Source organism: Acipenser ruthenus, chromosome 24 (assembly GCF_902713425.1).
Source record: "Acipenser ruthenus chromosome 24, fAciRut3.2 maternal haplotype, whole genome shotgun sequence".
NCBI lineage: Eukaryota > Metazoa > Chordata > Actinopteri > Acipenseriformes > Acipenseridae > Acipenser > Acipenser ruthenus.
The window spans coordinates 21,776,214-21,798,987 of NC_081212.1; the positions used below are offsets into that span (position 1 = coordinate 21,776,214).

Below are 22,774 nucleotides of genomic sequence, written 5' to 3' on the forward strand. Positions count from 1 at the left end.
ACTGAAGCACTCCTGTCTGATCTAGATATTGCAGACCCCTGCAGTTGAGACCATGTAGTGGGGTAAAGCCTGCATAACTGCTTGTCCAAATGGATCTGAACTTTTTGTCCCGTGTTTAATAGACTTGCTTGGGGACTAACAGGCAGCTGATTCATGAGCAAGTTCCATTACAATTAGCATTAGAGAATCAAAGAATACACAGTGAAGTTTACACAACAGAATAATACATTAAACAAGACTTTTGTTGTGACAGATTTCTGTCTTTAGGGAAAAAACAAAGCAATTATACTGTTGGTGTTTAAGAATGTGCCTGATGATTGTTGTGATTAATTACAGACTTATGGTGCTTGTTATGCATTTCCAATAGGTTTCTTGAGGATAGCATATGAGACAACTGATCCAGTAATTCACACCACACATTTTTCCCATTCCAGTAATATGACACTGGTCTCTGCAATAGATCATTTTCAATACTGCAATAATGAAAATGTCAAGGTAGCAGAGCTCTGCTATGTGGAAATGGGTTTTGAACACTGAAAGTTAGACATGTGATGTTTCACTGATGATAAAACCACTGAATTAAATCAGTCCATGTGGTTGTGTTCAGTTTTTTTTATTAGACCCGGCAATCAGTGCAATGTGCAGTGAGAAGAGCTCAAAGATTGATGACTTGCTGGTAAATCCAAGGCATGACTTACCTGAATCTGCTTAGTAATCCAGCTATTGCCAGACATTGCACAGGGGCCAATTAGTAAGAGCATCAGTACTCTCTCTACTGAAAAAACATGATGGATATAAGAGCATCATTTGTTCATAATGTTGTTTTAACATAATCATTAGTTTTTTTTTGTGCATGCCCATTTATTTGAGTTGTTAACTTCTCCTAAAGAAACTATATCAAAGTATTTATTAGCTCTGTAGTATAGCTGTATTTCCATTCTTTATCTAACACAGTTTCTAAATACTACCGTATTCACTGTAACAATATATAATCACAAAGTTTCAAACCTATTTTAGGCTCAGGCATTTTACACTTGGTTATCCTGCCACATAAGCAGATTATGTGTTCCACACAAGCAGATTAGCACACACGCATGGTTTACCTCCTATTCAGGTTTTTGTACATAACCTGAATAGATGATGCTGGTTTGGAATAATGGGGGAAAAAATCTAATGTTCAAACTTACAGCTCCAGAATTCCAGGTTTTAGGTGGGTATAGATACAGTATATTAAATAAATCTGAACCAAGGTTTCTTTATTGCATTGTTTGTGTTACTTAACAGTTGCTTTTCCCAAAACACGGTTACCCATGCAAGAGTGCAAAGAATGTAAACCAATACATTTTTGTTGATAGAATTCAACTGACTGACAGCGCAATATTGAAGGCTGAGCCGAGCAAGAACATGAAGCATTATATATTATAGAAAATATATGATATTCTTCATCTCCAGGATATATGTAATTGTTCTGCAGGCATGATTTTCAATTACATGTTTCCAGTAATCTCATACATTTTTCATCAATAACTTTTATTATAAGCTATTAGCAGAAGAGTAAAGACACATTAGGGGGACAAAGCTGTGCAGTGTTGATCATTACTGTCATCTGTAGTTTGATCAGTCCAATGGAGCGCCAAATCCACCGATATAACAGTTTGATGTACGAGATTCGGAAAAGTTGTTTTAATAACTGTGGGGACAATTGAATTTCTCTAAACGCATCAGATCTAAATGCAGCCACTGTTTCAAACTTTTAAAATGAGCCTTCTGTGTAACAAAGCTCCTATGTGTGGCTCTTTAGAGTATTTCTGCTTGTGAAAATCTGTAAATGCCAGTAGTGGTCCCTGTGTAGATCCCTATGCAGTCCCCTATATAGACTCTTATTTGCATTCTATAACTTTAACCAATCAATCATAAGATGCATAGTCAATTGGTACTAAAATACATGTACAGGCAAGTTTGCATCTTTTTTTGTAGATCCTGACACATTTCCAAGTGCTTAGCTCATCATTGCTATAATTGAACTATTATAGAAAGAAAAACCAGCAGTTGTGATTCCATGATGATTTTACACAGTAGAAGAGAGAACTTTTTCTTTCGTAGTTCTGCTGCAGCTTTTCAGACATGGATCACACATTTGTGCTCATGATAGCTTTTCAGTTATAGTGAATATACTGTGTATATCTTTTCGTGTCCTCTATGTTTTATACTGTGAGTTGACCAGTATACTCTCCTTTGAAATGGAGGCATACATCTCCGAGTCTAACACACACGCAGAGTAAAATGTATTATCCCTGTTATATGCTTCATAAATCTTTTTATATCCTTTTCATGCAGCTGTAAAACCATAGTATCTTGCTGTAAGCCTTTTCAGGCATCTTGTTTATAACTGAGACTAACAAAAGTAAATGTTCCTTTTTACTCGTACCAGTAACAAAAGAAAACATACAATTTTTTATCTACAGTTAAAATTGGGCCCATTTATGAGAACAATAAAAATGCAGGTGACAAGCAGTTCAGAAAAGTATGCAACCAGCAGAGACTTCCTTTTTACAACAGTGTACTGAAGTAATGGTAACAATGCTTTGTTTTCTTTTTTAAAGAATGCATGGTGTAAATGAAGGACATCTGAGTACATGTTCTTTAGTTGTGGTGGATTTATTTATTTTGTTGTCAGAAGCTTAAAACCAAAATCTGATGAATAGCCAAACATGCTTGTTACTCATTATGACTGTGAAGGTGTGTAAAAGGGATGAAGTGTGGCCTCCCGACAGACAGGGACGCTAACGAGACCAATCCCTATACCCTTATCAAGTTGGCGCTGACAATAGGTCTAGAGTCGGGTTGCGGGGGCCATCTTGCTAAGGGCAGCTACACGTGTGCTCTGGGTTTTCTCCTCATCAAGTCTGTGGTTAAGCGATTAACCAATTTGTTAATGAGTGGGTGAGAATGGATTGATGGGGTGGAGCCCGGAGTACATATTGGGTACTGTGATAGCTGTAGGGTTTGTCGAGTAGGGGAAGGAGTGAGACGAGCTGCCTGGAGACACTGTCAAGAGAACTTGAGAAACCATAACTGTTTTTATTTTCAAACATAGTATCTGGAATATTACTTGGTTAAAGAAATTTCTGTTTTCAAGCCAAGCTTTCAGTTACTGTTGCACTTGCTTGGTCATTTTCCCTGGAGAGGGACATTGTCTGCACCCCTTCAATGGGTTAATTCCTTTCATTAACCAACCAACCAATAGCTTCTCCTATTGACTGAAATGCAAATTGGAACCCATTTAAGTTATTTAAATAATGTTTTTAAAAGTATTAATAATTAAATTAAATTTGAAAACTGGTTTAGTTGTTAAATAATTGGAGAATCCTAAAGCAGTTTTTCTAACCCATATTTAAAAATGCCCCCCCCCCCCCCCCCCCCAAAAAAAAAAAACTTGAAAATGGCTTAAAGGTTTGTGAATAACAGCTTTCACAAACAGAATTAAGTAACCTGCATGGATTGAAATATTAACACCAGGGCTCATTACTGTCTATAGATGCACATTAGAATCTATTGTGTTAACACATGTTTGTATTTTATCTTATAAACAGAAATAATTATATCAGCATTCAGTATTGTCACAGATGTATTGTTTCCCTGGAGTAAGCCTTTCCTTCTGTGAGTTTAGCGACGCCCACATGGATTAGTCACCAGTTCAATCACTTCTTGTTGCTGCTCTAGCTTTTACAGAGACAATGACCAAAAGGAACAACTGGAGATTATTAGATCTTGTAGATCTGAACCCCCAGTGGCACTAATCCAACACCTTGATCTCATCACTGCTGCTTCATCGGTTTGATGCTGTGGTGGCTGACACGTCTCCATCTGTTGCAGTCCTGGGAGATTTTTACTAAATTATCCAGTCTAGTGTGAAACTTACATAATGATCCTTGTTTTGTTATCTAGCACAGAAGAAATGACAAATTTCAAACCATGTGATAAAAAAATTAAAAAAAAATTATCAACCACTTAAGGCTAAAATGAACTTATTGTGTGAGACGACAGAGTAATTCTTAATGAATGTGGAAAGCTCAATAAGGCAGCAGGGTGTTTTGATTACATTTTTACAAAATTTAAAGATAAAACAATTTAGAGACATATTAAATTCCGTGTGATTTATAGGCAAACTAGCAATAAGATATTGCCTCATCTGGCCTGGAAAATGTTCTTTCCAAAATAATCTCTATTAGAGGGTTTAGTGGCACAATCGCTGTCAGGGTGAATTATAATATCCTGATAAATTAAGATTGTATGGGCATTGCAAGGGTATATGAGAAAGCAACGGACAAAGAGTAATGTATCCAAGCTTTGGGCATGTTGGAAACCAAATTTAAAAAAAACATTGTGATTTGTATTTATTATTTACTAAGTAATCAAACTATAAGGTGTTTCGCCTTTGACAAATCGTGCCAATGTGACCTCACAAATGATCATAGATCTACAGTATTAACAGCCAGTGGGTGTTTTCTGTGTTTTGGTATACCAATCTGCTAATAGTTAGAAGACTGCAATGACTGAAGTGGATGTGTATTTCATATTATATAAGGTAAGCCAGGTGAGAAGAAGAGATAACATGTAGATATAAGTGGACCTTTGAAACCATTTGTGTAGGTTGATGGATGAAGTCGCTTGGAGCAGCACAGAGAAGTCGAGACAAGTTCCTCTTGCGGTTTGAAATATGTAAGGAATGCAGAAGAGGAAAAAGGCACTGTTTGAAATGTTGGCCATGAATCTTGGAACACAGGAGACAAGTAGATCAAAGGGGATGTGAGTTGTGAATACCTAAGTGAATACCTAAGAATGTATTGGAGAGGATACTAAACCCAGCAGCCAATCTAAACATGAACACATGATCAACGACTCCATAGGAATACAGTATTCAGAACAAAATACAAATATCGAGAACACAGGTATAAATCTCAAAGGGGGCATGTACTACACAGAACATAAAAAACCTTATAAAAGTACAAGAACATCAATACAGTGTGGGTACAAATGAATATAGCTTGTGGCAGGGACCACTGCTGTATGGAGTTAACTGTTTTCTTCAGATATATCCTTTGAACATGGCAGAGGAGGATTAGATAACTGTCATACCAGTAATGTACATTCAAAATGAAGTTTAAGGGCAGGCTTCCTGAGGTGCTAAACTTACGCTATGATAGAGTCTTTCCATGTAGATCACTGTATGAAATTGTCATTATTTTCTGTAGCTAAACCGTTTCATTTAATGTATTTATTTTAATTGTATTTTTAAATTGCATGTCCTCCATGTACAATTTCTACCTCGCTGCTATGAGTGAGACACAGTTTAGAGAACCAGACTTTGGACTCTTTCATTTATGTCCTCAACTGTACTTCGCTTTTGAGTTTTATGTACAATACATATAGAGAGATGCTTATCAAATTGTGATGAAACTTGCAAAGGAAATTCTTTAGATATAGAGGTTTTTTTTTAAATAGAATTAAACCACTGAGAATGACTGTAAAAGCAGAGATTAGGTAAGGGATACAATCTCAATTAAAATGGCCTTTGGCACAACAGTACAGATCTATATCCTGTGAAATACATACATTGGATTATGTTTTCTATGGATTCCATGCTTAGTTAGCAGTATAACATATAGAAGTAGACTCTTTATGATTCAAGGAAGATGCAGGCACACAAACGCTTTATGATTCAAACAAAGCTGCTTCATGAAAATAATATTGCAAAATGATAGTGTTGTATCTTGCTTTCAACTGTTTGCAGTTTTAACAAATTAATTCTATTTAATTTTCTTGCTTTGTGCACAAATTCAATTAAAAAGGTAATTCATAACAAAGGCAGTCTCGCTGGCTGAATTGCTTTTTCCTTCCAGCACTTAGCTGACACAAATCCAATAAAGCAACCATTTACATTTGCATTTATGGACAAAGATATTCAGCCTGAAAAATGTACTTTAATCCCAGCAGTTGCTTATTATTTCTCTCATAAGATCACATAAGAACTACAGGCAATGTACTTCATGAAAACAACACAGTTTTAATGTACGTACAGTATAGCAGTGTATAGTTAGCATTTAGACATCATACTAAGAGGTTCCTGGTTTGTAAATAAATAACAAACAACTAAACATTTTTGTACAAGGGTGATCAAAGGTCACACTAAGGGCTTTTGACTAATTAGAATTAGAAACAAATGTACATACAGTAAAGAAAAACTACTGTACATGCCATGTTTGTATAGGATCAGTGAAGGCAGTAGGCCCAGCCTGAATGGGAGAGCGTGTAGGAGAGTTGTTGTGTAAGGGAGTAGACACTACCAGGAAAAGGACGTATGGTGTGGGTTTGAAGAACAGAAACTTGCAGTAGATGGATATTGAGGTTTAGGTTTGTTTAAAGAAAAACTGTACTCCAAGAGTTTTTGTTTTGGTTTCATTGTGAATAATAAAAGTGGACAAAATATATGCACTGACCTGAGACTTTCTTGGCACACCCACACAAAAGAGGTGATACAGCCCCATTTCAGAGTTTTTCTATACTGTAAATATATATTCCAAGTAAATAATTTGCCATACTACTAACGTGAGTCGTTCTGGGATTCCTAAATGTCTCCTTGCCAAAATCCCACACACTCAGACGTTTAGTCTCACAGCACAGATACCATTCTGTTTTCTGTATGAATCTGCAAAGGATTAGCTTCTCTCAAATGTTTACTCGGGCCATTGTAAATAAAAATAAGGGTGTTCTCTTTTGATTTAATGAATGTGTTTACTGTACAGTAAGGGGGGGGCTAGGGGTTGACATTTGAAACACTTGTGATTTAGCACCCCTTTGTGTGAAGGGGCTGTCTGACCCTCACAGGATTCTATACATATTTTATTTTGTAACCACAACATAAAAACATTTCACATAAACAAGGATGACATCGAAACCACAGTGAGTCTCCAGTCTGGGACAGCAAGCCTACTGCATGTAGCTACATTTCCAGCCTTTATTAGGTTCCCTTTCCCTGGGCATCAATAGCTCAAAGGGTGCCTGCAGTAACAATCGGCCTTCTGTTAACAAATCAACAGCTAACTGTCTTCTGCAGAGGTTACCGCAGTACCGTGTGATTTCCTTTTAATGCAATTTGACATTCAGAGAGGAAAACGTGATGCAAGCACAGCTTTTTCATGCCACATCAGTGCACATCGGCAAATTAGTAATCTGTAGCGTGATTTCACAATGCAATACATAAGGCAACACAGCACTGCAGAGTTAAGGCCCCAGCTATTGGTGAAAATGTCATTGTTTTTCAAGGCCATGCCATCTGTCTTTCACCTCTTTATACACTGCAGGGTTTGATACAAAAAAAATATATATATATATATATATATATATATATATATATATATATATATATATATATATATACTGAGCACTGAAAGTATCTGCTGTTTGTCATGCCACTAGAGACACTGAACTGGAATTAGAGCCTTTGTAGTTTTGGTGGATTTTAAATTGTCAAGACCATAGTTTATATAACAACAAAAAAAACATTCAACAGTAATCTGCAATAACATTTTTTTTTTGATAACTGTATATGTAAACCATGCCCCATTTAAAAGTTTACCATGTCAGTGTCATTTTGCAATTGTCATGTTTATACTATATGTTTACCATTGTTTGCCTTACTTTACCACACCACTCAATGATTTACCATGTTTGCCCATGCTTTATTACATGTAAACTTCTATAAGGTGCAGCTCAGTGAGGTTATTTACATCTACAGTATGTCCTGACCAGATGTTAGTGGAATGAGATTTCACCCAACCACAGACCCTACCACTCCTCTAACAAAAAAAATGAAAAAGTTATAAATACAGTACAGCTCAGACTGCCTTCTGCAAACTCAAACTGGGATAACTTGGTCACGTGTTATTTTGCTCACAGCTAGTTCAGCACATCTGTTTGGCTGAAGAGGGGCAGGCCGCCTAATGGCTCATTTTAACTTTGGGTGATTTTCCTAAGGCTCCGAAACAGTAATTTACACTAGGTTAAAGGCAAACTGGTTTTGGTTAGAAATTGTACCAGCAGGCAATGCGATTTTATAAAACAAAAACAGCCAGTGGCTCCTGTCTTTCTCATTACAGAATAATCAAATCCGTAAAAGTGTAGCGTCCAAGTTAGTTTTCAAAATGTTCAAACATATTTAAGAAGGTTGTTGCAGTAAACTATTAAATCACTAAAACAAAAACACCAGTTGGTAAAAAAACAAGACACACCTGTTTTTCATTTCTGGTTTACTACCTGAAACATAATAACAAAGATTGATATCACATATATACCCCTAAACTGCCAATGTAGTAATCTCATTTTGTAAGCTGTTAGCACGTAATAAACTTAAAAATGTCACCTTAAAATAAAGAGTGACATATTATATAGTACAGATAGTTTTTTTTCTGTTTAGTTGTGTTCTTGAAGATACATACTTAAAGATAAAGCATCTTGATTATATATTGAAAATATATCAATACCAAAAACACATAATCCAAAACACTTACTGATCTGTCGGAAGAAATACTTCCATTCACACTGTGAAACAATTCTTCCAGACAGCCTGTAAATTGCTGGTGCCTTCATAGTTTTAGAGAGTTGCTAATACACCCAGGACACTGCGAAATGCCCTGAAGCCAAACCTGCTTCATCAAAAGAAAATCTATACATTCACTTGATTTCACCCTGACAAGCACAAAATGTGCTGACTTATAATTTCCAATGGGAAATTTAAAAACTCTTTAAACTCAATAATTGTGCATGCTTAAAGTAGCCCGCCGCCCCCCCCCCCCCCCCCCCCCCCCCCCCTGTCGGACACGCTGACATATTTTCTGTGACATATTTCTATTGCTGGTTCATTCTACAGACCCATGGCCATGTATATCATTTTGTATAAACATTCCTTTTATTTTATTACGTAATACATGTCCATTGAAATGCCAATACTGAATGTTCGATATTAGGTTATTTGTTTTCTTGTTGCATTTTTCAATGTTTCAAGGCCACATGTTGTGCTCGAGGTGTATTTCAGTCTTAATCAGGTTTATTTTTATTAACCATATTAACCATTTCACTATCAGCTTTATTGTTGCCACACTTTGAATGAGGACCCTGAAAAGCTTTGCGATTCTTTTTGCACTCCAAATGTTCATCAGCTGTAAATGTGATATGACAGTTTTTGTCCCTCAGTTTAATACAGACAAGTGGGTAAGTATAGAGTGACGTTATTAATTGTATGATTTATGTAATCTATAACACAACTACCAGAGAATACTTTTTTTTGTGGCAAAATCAGCAGCATAGCTCTGTATTATTAATCAAGGCAAGTGGTATTTGTGTCTGGCCAAGAACTCCATTAAGAAATAGAATAGACTTAATCCATAAATGGGAACTTGTACTGTGTTTGTTTCTGAGAAATATATACAGTATATCTATATATAACAGGAGGGATATTATTTCTTGTATATGCTTGTATATGCACTTAAATATATTTTTGAGACAGGATTTTTTTTCACAGTCAAGTCACATGTTGTCAACAAGGCTACAATGAACTAGGTTGTTACCTAAACCACCAATGTGACCGTACACATGATGACACTCATGCTAGATCTAGGGTGTGTTTTAAAAGTCGGTAACTGTGCCTGTTTTGTTCACATGTTCAGATCAATTCAACAAGGCATTCACAAGTTATATACGTCATATAACGTTATATGCTACACACTCTCGCTCTCATCCCCTGAAATCACTCCACAGCTGACCTGTTGTGTCACTCCCGTTGTGTTCCTCTGCCAGTTGGATCCCATTGAACCTCTTTCCTACCCTATATCTTAACCTTATCCTATAGCTTATCCTACACACATCGTCTTCCAAAAGTATCAATCATTCATGGGCATCCACTGAATTAATTCTAGGGGGGGCAAGGTGTTTAAAAGTAGTTGGGTAACGTGGTTTTGTATTGCATAATAATTCTTCTAAGCCTTGTTTACATTAACAACTCAGACTTAAGCTAGAATCCGATGGAAACCAATACTGTAAATATGCCTCCATTAGGGTTTCCTGGAGGGGTGGGGGCTCAGAAAGCATATCCTGCGAAGGAGTTCAAGTTACTTATAAAATGTTATAGCTAACTTGAAATCTGCAACTGTTTAAGAGCTGAAAACAAGTAAAAAGTTATAATTAAGCAAATTATCAGTTCAATTAAGGGTATAGTTAAGTAACTGAGAGCTCAGTTTGGAGTAAAAACCAGCAGGCATAGGGGGCCCCCAAGACCGAGCTTGAGAAACCATGCCCTAGTGTGTGTGTGCGTGCGTGTGCGTGTGCGTGTGTGTGTATATAACTTGTCTTAACATGTAAGAGAGGGAGGATGTCCCTCAGAGAAAATTAGAGGTAGTCTGTTTTTATTTGTTTATTTAAAAAAAAACTTAACTGAATATACGTTTAAAAAAACTGCAACACAGGTCTAATGGTCAATCTATTAATTTTCCTGAAAAACACTGTATAACTATTTTATTTATTTATTTATTGTAAATTCAGATTCCAGGTGGGGGGCAAGTGGACGCCCATGCAATCTTAATAATATGTAATATCCTTATATAGTGCTTTTCATGGTGGACCACCATCACAAAGCACTTTACAGAGGTAGGCTGTGAACTGTGCATTATATGCAGAATCACTTACAATAGGACATTGATTTAACATCTCATCCGCAGGATGGAGCACAAGGAGGTTAAGTGACTTACTCAGGGTCACACAGTGAGTCAGTCAGTGGCAAAGATGGAATTTGAACCAGTGACCACCTAGTTACAAGCCCTTCTATTATGCAGAGCCACACATATTATTATTATTATTATTATTTATTTCTTAGCAGACGCCCTTATCCAGTGCGACTTACAATTGTTACAAGATATCACATTATACATTATTTCACATTAATTTTACATACAATTACCCATTTATACAGTTGGGTTTTTACTGGAGCAATCTAGGTAAAGTACCTTGCTCAAGGGTACAACAGCAGTGTCCCCCACTGGGGATTGAACCCACAACCCTCTGGTCAAGAGTCCAGAGCCCTAACCACTACTCCACACTGCTGCCCACATATCACATATAGGGGAGTACTTAAATACAGTGCCTACAATTGATGAGGATCGTGACAAAAACCTACAGTTTTGTACTGTAGAGTAATTAGGTATTTAGCCAGATCCCCTGCAGCCCTGAGTATCCACTGCGGCCCGCACTGCCTGCCTGTTGTCACACGTCCGATGATATCTGTGAACATGTCTTTCCTGTGGTGCGCGCTCTCGCAACCTTGAAGGGACTGGGCGGCGCGCATTCCCTGGGACCGAGAGAGTGCGCGTGCTAACAACAGAGACCCATTCGTTCACCAAAGGGTATAATCCGGGCATTTGTGTTTGAAACCGAACCGAGACGGGAAGTCTAGCGCACCAGCAGGGAAATTGTACAGAGGAGGTGTTTTTTACATGTAATTCTACGCATTTTTTTCAATATAGAAAAAGGTTCGTTTAGCAAAAGATACAAACAGGCCACGGTAGGACGGATGAGGTTCCTTTTAATTCTGGAGAAACCGAGGGAGGAAGAGTGTTGGTGTAAATAATTAAATATCCGTCTACTGCAAGGAGAAAAAATGCATCTTCACCAGGTGCTGACCGGAGCTGTCAATCCGGGAGACAGCTGCTATTCTGTCGGTAGCGTCAATGACATTCCTTTCACGGTAAGAATTAAAATAGCATGGTTTTAAATCTGTTGTACCAGTTCAGGCATAGGGATCAGCAAGTCAGAACTGAACGCTGCAAGACTCATTATTTTCTGGGTATACTTTTTTAAAATATGTATTTTTATTGTTTTTAATTAAACACTGTTAGGCTGCAATGCTCTGTTTAAAAATAAATAAACGGGGATTGGATGCAATACGATAAAAAAAAAAATGGAGTGCTTTCTTCTGTGCTGTGCAAAGGTTGCACCTGAATCCTTCATCAATAGGGATGACTTGGTAACTGTCTCCAGTAGCACAGCAGTGTACCAAGCGAGGTAAAAGATATAGTAATTAGAATAAAGTGGTCTCCTTCTCATGAGTCATGTGCAGCAACAGTGGAGACCAGTCATTAACACGATTACATATGTGTGACATTTGTTGATAGTAAAATTAACAATTCCAAGTGTTTAGACATAGAAATAATAGTAAATATTGTAATCCTTCAAAATGTCTCAACAACCGCCGCCTGCTTGCCAAAGCAGGCCACAGTTTAATACAAATAGGAAAAATACAGTGATGATCAGATCTGATGCGGCTTTAATGCCTAATTTGTTTATATATATATATATATATATATATATATATATATATATATATATATATATATATATATAAAATTAGAGCGAAGTTACTGTAAAATACATTAAAAAGGAGCACGGAAATTTGACATGATTAAAGCCCACAATGCATATCCTCCATATTCTAGGGTAAATTATTTCAGATAAAAATTTGCAAAAACACATTTTTTGCAGCAATTTGTTCGAATTTTATTTTTTAACACATTGTTTTAATACATAGATTTGAGGGGTTTTACCATAAGCTTGAAAACAGAAAACATGCACTATTCAGGTAGACAGTAATTCAGTTTTCTGAAGGTTGACAAACACCAGGTTGTAAACAGGAACCGTCTTATCCAATCAGACAACTGAATTAGCAGTTTATTTTTGCATGAGATATAATATTTGCAGAATCTGAGTGACAGATGGCAGTCTGCTTAGAATTGTAGCTGCCTGCATTAGCCAGGGTTTCCACTAGCTGTTACAATGGATCTTGATTCCATCATGCCTAAAAACATGTTGTGTTAAACTCCTTACTTCTCAGGCTATTACTTTAATATCTGACCTTCAGGTATCTTAGGGTTCATATATAAAGTGTGCATCTCATTTTGCATGTCTGTTTTAGTCATGATAGATTTTGTAAATGCAGTTCAACTTTTTTCAAGTCATATCTCCCTACCTAAAAAATGATTTTGTGGTTGAAACAAATATACACAAACGTGTTTGTAGAGTGAATATAAGTACCGTTTGCTACAATTCCTTAAATGGTATGATTAAATGGTATAAACTGTAATTGATTATTTGATTATTATTATTATTTTTTTGTTCGTTAGGGTGATTGATGTTGCAATGCTGGGTTACAGAGCGTTTTTTAAGATTATTTGTAAGAGGTTATTTTGGGAAAGAGCTGGCCTGTGCGTGACGGTGACTGGTTTTAATTCATGATCTAGAGTCTTTAATGCCCTGATGAGATATGAGATGCAGTGTCTCACTCAGCTGTTTAGCAGCTATACTGCTGTGCAGGTCTTATGAAATGTTAACCATCATAAGGTCTGAGGTCATTTTAACAACCTTGTAAAATTACACCATTCTCTTGGTCAGCAATATTGTTAAATGTATTTTATGACAGTGCTGTTTTCGTATTGAATTCAGTTTGTATTTTAACATTATTTACTGTGCATATAGTAGAGGTTCCTTATTTCTTATGTTCCCATTAATAAATCATTGTGTTGATAGCAGCACTCATGACGTCCTGCAGGTAAGGTAACAACAGGTGCTGCATTGTGTGCAGTCTAAATGTACAGTATTAGTCTGTCATTGAAAATATTCAGCACATAGTCTGCAGTTCGTGCTTTTTGGAATAAAAGCATCACATTGCAGCTGCTTCCAGTGTGGCCAACAGAAAAAGAAAACAGCATTATTTTAACCATTTAATAAATATTCAATATAAACCTAATTATTTTTAAATTATAATCATTTATATCAATGATAACTTCCTTATTCTACAGTACAGTGATGGAAGCCAAAACAATCCTCTTTAATTGTATGCTTACACATACTGGTTCAACAGCTTTGTCTGTCAATAGAGACAGTGCTTGAAGTACTGTAGTGAGGTGGTTTATTCCTCCTTCTCGCTAGTTGTTATTGCAGACTTTGTAAAAGTGGGTAAAATGTATGTTGAAATGTGTATAAAACTAAACTAATTTATTCCCTGAAAATGTCACTATAATTTCAGGCATATGGCTCAGGATGTGATATTGTCATTTTGGCAAGTGACTTTGAGTGTGTTCAGATCATTCCGGGTGCCAAACATGGAAACATTCAAGTGAGCTGCGTGGAGTGTTCACATCAGCTGGGAAGGGTAAGTATTTCATCTCATGTTTAAGGGTGTAAAAATAAACACTGCAGTTAATTGTTTTGTGATGGAAATGTTTTTTTTTTTTTTTTTTCCTCAGCTATGTAGGTTTTAATCCAATATATTAACTCTGAACAAATCCAAATATATAGACACTGTGTATGATACAAATGTTCAATGCATGTTAAAAAAAACAACAACAACAACATGTTAACTGTTCTGTTGTGGAAAAATTATTGCTGGCAAAAAAAAAAAAAATAGTTGTGAAATGATACATGTTACTGGTTACTGTAGAAAAATGTGCTATAACAGTTTTGATCTGGGAATTAAGTTTTTGCCAAACATTTGTCATAGTAATTTTAAATACTTAAGACTTTGCTGTTGTCAACAGTTTAAATGATATCGAGCAGGGGAGTGATCACTAATAGCTCTGCAGATTTAATGTCCAAAGATTAACATTATTAGAACATATACATTTGGGAACCTTTGACCTAAGAGAACTGTTCATTTTAAGGAAGGAACACACAAATGTGAATATATAATTTTTGAAAGCTGTTGATTCCTTAAATACATGACACTTGTATCAACTTTGTTTTATGTTTTATAAAGCTGCAGTATATTCAGCACATTGTGATTTGCAATAGTGATATAGAGGATCTCCTAACTGATTTTTATTCCTTTCTGTTTTTTAGATTGCAGCCTCCTATGGGAATACAGTGTGTATTTTTGAACCAGTTGCTACAAATCCCCACAAAAGAAACAATGTAAGTATAGTGGTGTTTTATATGTACCAATGATTGTCATTTGCTTAAGTGAAAAAAAATGCTTTGGACTACTAATTACTGGTAATAATCATTAATTATTAATACTGCCCCAATCTCTCATCTCAAATGTTAATAACACAAATACAAAAAAGTGTTATTAACATTACATAATCTTTTTGGAACTGAAAGGGTATTTCAATATTGGTAAAAAGGTGTGCATTTTTATTTGAAAACAAATGGTTTACATGGAAATTGTTCCTTTAGAATAGTGAAGAAACAAGTAAAAAGAAAAAAGTATAAAGCTGGACAACTGGACAAATACATTTTATATCTTTTGAGTTTGAAGGGCACGTCTTTCTGGCATGTGTACCATGCAGTGTCAGCAGAAAGGGAAGGAGAATGATACTTCACTTTTTTTTTTTTATGGTGATGGCTTCAAAGTACACAGCATTCACAGTGTTGATAGCATGTTTTATTTGCTAAAATAGCTTTTAATATCTATTATTTATTTATTATTTTCACCCCTACGCATACAGACGTGCTCAAATTTGTTGGTACCCTTACAGCTCATTGAAATAATGCTTCATTCCTCCTGAAATGCCTTTGGTATGTCATAGAATAAAGCAAAGAAGCTGTGAAAAGAGATGAATTATTGCTTATTCTACAAAGACATTCTAAAATGGCCTGGACACATTTGTTGGTACCCCTTAGAAAATATAATAAATAATTGGATTATAGAGATATTTCAAACTAATTAGTTTCTTTAATTAGTATCACACATGTCTCCAATCTTGTCATCAGTCATTCAGCCTATTTAAATGGAGAAAAGTAGTCACTGTGCTGTTTGGTATCATTGTGTGCACCACACTGAACATGGACCAGAGAAAGCAAAGGAGAGAGTTGTCTGAGGAGATCAGAAAGAAAATAATAGACAAGCATGGTAAAGGTAAAGGCTACAAGACCATCTCCAAGCAGCTTGATGTTCCTGTGACAACAGTTGCAAATATTATTAAGAAGTTTAAGGTCCATGGAACTGTAGCCAACCTCCCTGGGCGCGGCCGCTAGAGGAAAATCGACCCCAGAGTGAACAGAAGGATAGTGCGAATGGTAGAAAAAGAACCAAGGATAACTGCCAAAGAGATACAAGCTGAACTCCAAGGTGAAGGTACGTCAGTTTCTGATCGCACCATCCGTCGCTTTTTGAGCGAAAGTGGGCTCCATGGAAGAAGACCCAGGAGGACTTCACTTTTGACAGAAAAACATAAAAAAGCCAGACTGGAATTTGCTAAAATGCATATTGACAAGCCACAATCCTTCTGGGAGAATGTCCTTTGGACAGATGAGTCAAAACTGGAGCTTTTTGGCAAGTCACATCAGCTCTATGTTCACAGACGAAAAAATGAAGTTCAAAGCAAAGAACACCATACCTACAGTGAAACATGGAGGAGGCGCTGTTATCTTTTGGGGCTGCTTTGCTGTGCCTTGCACAGGGTGCCTTGAATCTGTGCAGGGCACAATGAAATCTCAAGACTATCAAGGCATTCTGGAGTGAAACGTACTGCCCAGTGTCAGAAAGCTCTGTCTCAGTCGCAGGTCATGGGTCCTCCAACAGGATAATGACCCAAAACACACAACTAAAAGCACCCAAGAATGGATAAGAACAAAACGTTGGACTATTCTGAAGTGGCCTTCTATGAGTCCTGATCTGAATCCTATGGCACCCATCAAACCTGAGACAGCTGGAGCAGTTTGCTCAGGAAGAGTGGGCCAAACTGTTAACAGGTGCAGAAGTCTCATTGAGAGCTACAGAAAACGTTTGATTGCAGTGATTGCCTCTAAAGGTTGTGCAACAAAATATTAGGTTAGCGGTCCCATCATTTTTGTCCATGCCATTTTCATTTGTTTTCTTATTTACAATATTATGTTGAATAAAAAATCAAAAGCAAAGTCTGATTTCTATTAAATATGGAATAAACAATGGCGGATGCCAGTTACTTTTGTCAGTTATTTCAGAGAAAATTTTACATTCTTCGTTTTTTGTGGAGGGGTACCAACAAATTTGAGCACATCTGTAAATGTGACATTAATGTGTTGCGAGTGTTAAGTTTGTTTTTACTAACCTGTATTTACATTACCAGCAGCTAAATTATCAATGGCAAAAGACAGGACAATTTTTCCTCAATTCTATGACCTACAATTTGGCATGGGACCCACAAGGTAACATGCATTTAATTTTTTAATTGACCTTTTTCATATTATGAAAATCTTTTATTAATTCTTTGTACTGTTCAATCAACAATTTAATTGACTCAGGAAAAATCCTGCAGAATCATACAGCACAGAAAAATCCCTTTTGAGCTATGTGTTGGCTGAATGAGGCACTTGGCTTATTTATGTTGTAATCCACAAAGCTATATTGCTATCTGTGTAGTCTCTAAAATGCTTGTCAGAAATGGAGAAAAGACAATTAACAGCTTTATGATTTAAGATTAAACCTGAACTGGGGCCATCCTACCAAAAATGAAAAAATGTTACATTACATTCTTTAATAGAGAAGAAGGAGCTACCCATACATCTAATACTAGCCTTTAATTACGGCTATTTGTTTCAGGAAGCATACATGACATTAGATTGGTGATTAGTTGAATATGTCAGTTTAAAGTTAGGTTTTAGTTTATAAAATTCTTACAGATGTATTACTTCCTTGTTAGACAATGGTAAAGTGTTGCTTATTGACACAAGCCTTTATTGGACTGACATCCTGCAGTTTTAATGCATCATCTTACGCCTCTGAAATGTGTTCTTGATTCGTAAACCTACTTTTATGAAGCCTACATTTCTGACGCACATGGTGTAATTCTTCATTTTTTATTTTGATCTGTGTTTCTTCTTCAAAGGTAACCGAATATTAACAGCAACAGACCAACTGCAGCTATGGGCACCGCCGTCTGGTGATATTCTTTTGGAGGAGGATGATAGTCAAGCTGCAGATGGTAGATTACCACCAGTCTTAAATGACTGGAAATATGTCTGGCAGTGCAAGTAAGTATTGTTTGTGATAGCTTAGACAAAGATAATTACGATACCTCCTGCACACAGATTGTATCACAAAGAAAAGCATACTTTGTGTTTTAGACTGTATACTTAACATTCGCAGTAAATGATACCTTTGTACAGTATGTTGCTATGGGTGGTAGCTAATTTTCAAAAGTCTGTATGACTGGAATAGGCAAAAACTGACCTGGCTTTATAAATCAAACACATTCTGACAGTTTAGTAACAGCAAAACAAGAGCAGCTAATCAAATGATTGGATGCAATGAGATGACCGGTCAACGGTTGCTGCCTCAAAGTAGCACATCATTAATTCTATTGAAAAAGGATTTGCAACATCAAGCAAGCCAGTTAGACCACAATAATATAAGGAACTGTGAGTTTAAACTGTTATAAAGGTGAAGAACATTATTGCTAATAGCCATTATGATACACCCTTCCAGCAAAATGAGACTACTTCTTATGTTAAAATTAATATCGGTCCTTCTGGACCATTTTAGTTTTACATATGTACATTCCTTGGATTTCTGGACGTCTGTCATATTAAATAATGAATGGTCAAATTTTACAGCTTTCTCAAGTTTCTAAATCCATGAAATAGGGATTTTTTACAGCTATTTTTACAGACCCTGATTAGTACAAATTGGACTACCTTACCAAAGGTAACATAAGGTGGTCCACGATGAGTAACTAACCATTAAAACCCAAGTAATTGCTTCAAGTGCAATGTGAAGTATCATTTATTTAGTTTAGTGTAGAGCTAGTAGAACCAAAGGAGTGAATGCGGAGGTCACAGGAGGAAAGTTGAACTTTTTCACTTTTTAATCTCTAAATAATACCTACTTATTTTGGTAATCTTTAGAAAAGGATTGTGGCAAAGTGCCCCGCCCCTGTGTGCATTTGTGTGATCTGTGTTGTATGTTGCGTGCGTGTGTGTGTTAATGTTGGTGTATAGATTGGTACACGGGATATAAACGGGTCTGTGTTTCACGTATATTTAAAGTGTAGATTTGTATTTAGGCACGAGGAGAGCACAAATCACTTCACGTGCTGGTTAAATGTAATATGTGAGCACGGGGTTGCACAGAATTAATTCACGTGCTGGGATTCAAGTGAATGATTAATTAGTAATTGAATCCCAGCACAACAGTATATATAGATGCACATTTTCACTCAGTCGTGGTTGGTGTTCGGTGAGTGGAGAACGGGAGAGAGAGGAGAAACTAAAAAGTGAAAGAAAGAAAGAACGTAAATATTGCTTTACTCACCGTGTTTGTTCGTCTCTGTCTGTGCACTGTGTATTCCGTTTTTGTTTGTCTCTTTATTTTGGCGCAAGTGCCGTGTCCAGTGTTTTTACCAAACCACATCTCTCTGTGTATTCCTTTTCTGGTCTGACGCCACCCACTCTGGCCGTCTTTGTGACACGTGGTGTCAGAAGTGGGATAACAGCGCCTCCAAGCGTCAGACCAGGAGAGGGGGTTTTGTGTTAAAAAAAAACAAAAAAAAAAAAAAACACAGGACTGGTTTCAAAAAAAAAAAAAGTGAAAATGGAAGGCTGGAGAGACGGCTGCCGGGACCTGGAGGACCTCCTCGGGGGCCTCGAGGACCAAGGCTGGTGCATGGCCTGTGGAGTCTACGGACACACGTGGCGATCTGCCCCTTCCAAGGTGAGGAGGAGGAGGAACCGGCCCAGGAGAGGAAGGTGGGGAGGAGGAGTAAGAAGAGAAGGGGGAAAGGAAAGCTGCAGCAGCAACAGCAACCACAACACCAGCTGGAGGAACAGCAGCCCGGGTGTTACTGCTGTGCTGAGCCTGGGCATTCCAGCACCAACTGCCCCTGGTACCCCCTCGGACAGCTACCCCAACGATGCCCCATCTGCAGAGGTGAGCACTTCGTGGCCCACTGCCCTGTCCATCAGGAGAGGGAGGAGCAGGGGTCGCCTCAGTCTCCACGACCAGCAGGGGGGGGTAGACTGCTGCTCCCACCGCCCCAACCACAACTGCAACAGCGGCCAGAGGAGCCAGAGAACCTGTTCCCCTGGTGCACCTGGTGCGGAGAGGTGGATCACCGCTGGAGGGACTGCTCCGAGGTGCCACCGAGCTGGTGCGGGCGATGTGAGGAAGGGGGACATGACTGGTCAGGATGCCCCTATGCCAGCTCGCCAGTGCCCAAGCGGAAGGAGCCTGAACGTCCTACGCCTGAGTGGGAGGAGCCCGAACATCCTACGCCTGAGTGGGAGGAGCCCGAACGTCCTACGCCTGAGTGGGAGGAGCCCGAACGTCCTACGCCTGAGTGGGAGGAGCCCGAACGTCCTACGCCTGAGTGGGAGGAGCCCGAACGTCCTACGCCTGAGTGGGAGGAGCCCGAACGTCCTACGCCTGAGTGGGGGGAGCCCGAACGTCCACAGCCGAAGAGGGGGGAGTCGGTGCGTCCACAGCCCAAAAGGGAGGAGACGGTGCGTCCACAGCCCAAAAGGGAGGAGTCGGTGCGTCCACAGCCCAAAAGGGAGGAGTCGGTGCGTCCACAGCCCAAAAGGGAGGAGTCGGTGCGTCCACAGCCCAAAGGGAGGCAAGTCGGGGCTTCCACAGCTCTGGGACCCAAGCCACCAGCAGAGGGAAAATGCCTGCTGGTTCAGCCCCAAGAGCCAGAAGGGGAGGAGTTACAGGCCCAACCCCCTGGAAATTTTTTGGGGGGAGAGGGGCAGGAGGCTGGTGTCCCCCAGCAGCCTCTATTCATGCTGCTGAAGGCAGCACGGCGCGCACCAGCCCAGCCGCCACAGCGGAGGGAGCCAGCGCCGCCAGGAGCAGAGGAGCTGCCTCTGCCTCCGCCACCTCCACCGCTTCCTCCACTAGGAGCAGAGGAGCAGGAGCTGCCTCTGCCTCCACCACCACCAGGAGCAGAGGAGCAGGAGCTGCCTCTGCCTCCGCCACCTCCACCGCTTCCTCCACTAGGAGCAGAGGAGCAGGAGCTGCCTCTGCCTCCACCACCGCCAGGAGCAGAGGAGCAGGAGCTGCCTCTGCCTCCACCACTTCCAGGAGCAGAGGAGCAGGAGCTGCCTCTGCCTCCACCACCTCCAGGAGCAGAGGAGCAGGAGCTGCCTCTGCCTCCACCACCTCCAGGAGCAGAGGAGCAGGAGCTGCCTCTGCCTCCACCACCGCCAGGAGCAGAGGAGCTGAAGCTGCCTCTGCCTCCACCACCGCCAGGAGCAGAGGAGCTGGAGCTGCCTCTGCTGCCCGTACCTCCGCAGGGAGTACGGTGGCCGGAGCCCCAGAAAGGGGAGCTGCCGGCCACGAAGAAGGGGGAGGAGGTCTGGAGACCACTTTCCCCAGCAGCAGTTTCGCTGCAGGAGTTCTTGTGGCCGGAGCCCCACAGGAGGGAGCTGCCGGCTACGAAGAAGGGGGAGGTCGGGGGACCACCTGCCCCCGCAGCTTTTTCGCTGCAGGATGGGACCAACAGGCTGTCAGCCGTGCCACTACCGGCAGGGGTGCTGACAGCATTGCCAGCCAAGGGCCCACTGAAGCCTCCCTTCCCAGCCCGAGACTTTGTTCTGGACTGCTGGGTTTTTAAGGGGGGAGGTGGCCGTTGAGGCCATGTGTGCTGCGCACAAGGGGGGGTATATGTGGCAAAGTGCCCCGCCCCTGTGTGCATTTGTGTGATCTGTGTTGTATGTTGCGTGCGTGTGTGTGTTAATGTTGGTGTATAGATTGGTACACGGGATATAAACGGGTCTGTGTTTCACGTATATTTAAAGTGTAGATTTGTATTTAGGCACGAGGAGAGCACAAATCACTTCACGTGCTGGTTAAATGTAATATGTGAGCACGGGGTTGCACAGAATTAATTCACGTGCTGGGATTCAAGTGAATGATTAATTAGTAATTGAATCCCAGCACAACAGTATATATAGATGCACATTTTCACTCAGTCGTGGTTGGTGTTCGGTGAGTAGAGAACGGGAGAGAGAGGAGAAACTAAAAAGTGAAAGAAAGAAAGAACGTAAATATTGCTTTACTCACCGTGTTTGTTCGTCTCTGTCTGTGCACTGTGTATTCCGTTTTTGTTTGTCTCTTTATTTTGGCGCAAGTGCCGTGTCCAGTGTTTTTGTGTTTCAAACCTTTTATTTTCTGTTTATTAAATGCTGAGCGCGATCACGCGCCCAGCTTATACCAAACCACATCTCTCTGTGTATTCCTTTTCTGGTCTGACGCCACCCACTCTGGCCGTCTTTGTGACAAGGATACATTTTAATTTTAAGAAAATGCAGGGAATGTATAAAACAATTTCGGTAACTTTCTAAAATTGTTTATCAAATTGTTAAGCAAGTTAAGAAGAACACAGCAAGTTTGTAAAACCCTGCCGGCAAAGTTTCAAAAATCAACAGAGTGTCACACTTCTTAAAAATAGAAACGGTACGGTTTTTGATAGTATTTTGGTTATTTTATTAAGTTTAGGAAACAACACAAAAACAGTAAATTTACTTTGACAGACCTTTTCATACATTGTAAGGTTTCACTATTTTTTTGGTGCTTCTGCTTTTTCAGGACTGCAGTGTCTGTTCATATTATGAAGTGGTCCTCTGATGGTGAATACTTTGCAACAGCGGGGAAGGTAAGAAGAATCTCAAACTAGTAATTCAAAGCATCACAGAGTAATTTAGGCTGTGTAAGATAACCCTTGAGGTCACTAAAGGGAGTCTTGTTGCTGACTTT

General features: G+C 39.2%; 1 protein-coding gene across 5 annotated transcripts in view; it reads left to right on the forward strand.

The window, feature by feature from the left end:
• Positions 1-11,302: 11,302 nt before the first annotated feature.
• The window catches only part of LOC117429425 (dmX-like protein 2), a 44,953-nt gene continuing 33,481 nt past the window's right edge, over positions 11,303-22,774 (forward strand). For 4 of the 5 annotated variants that reach the window (XM_058998698.1, XM_058998701.1, XM_058998700.1 and 1 more), the window contains exons 1-6: positions 11,303-11,794; positions 14,129-14,254; positions 14,941-15,012; positions 17,151-17,229; positions 17,910-18,054; positions 22,607-22,673. In XM_058998698.1, coding sequence (XP_058854681.1) covers positions 11,708-11,794; positions 14,129-14,254; positions 14,941-15,012; positions 17,151-17,229; positions 17,910-18,054; positions 22,607-22,673 — 576 coding nt within the window. In that variant the 5' untranslated portion in view covers positions 11,303-11,707. The remainder of the gene's footprint in view (positions 11,795-14,128; positions 14,255-14,940; positions 15,013-17,150; positions 17,230-17,909; positions 18,055-22,606; positions 22,674-22,774) is intronic. The other variant, XM_058998699.1, reaches the window with a different exon arrangement.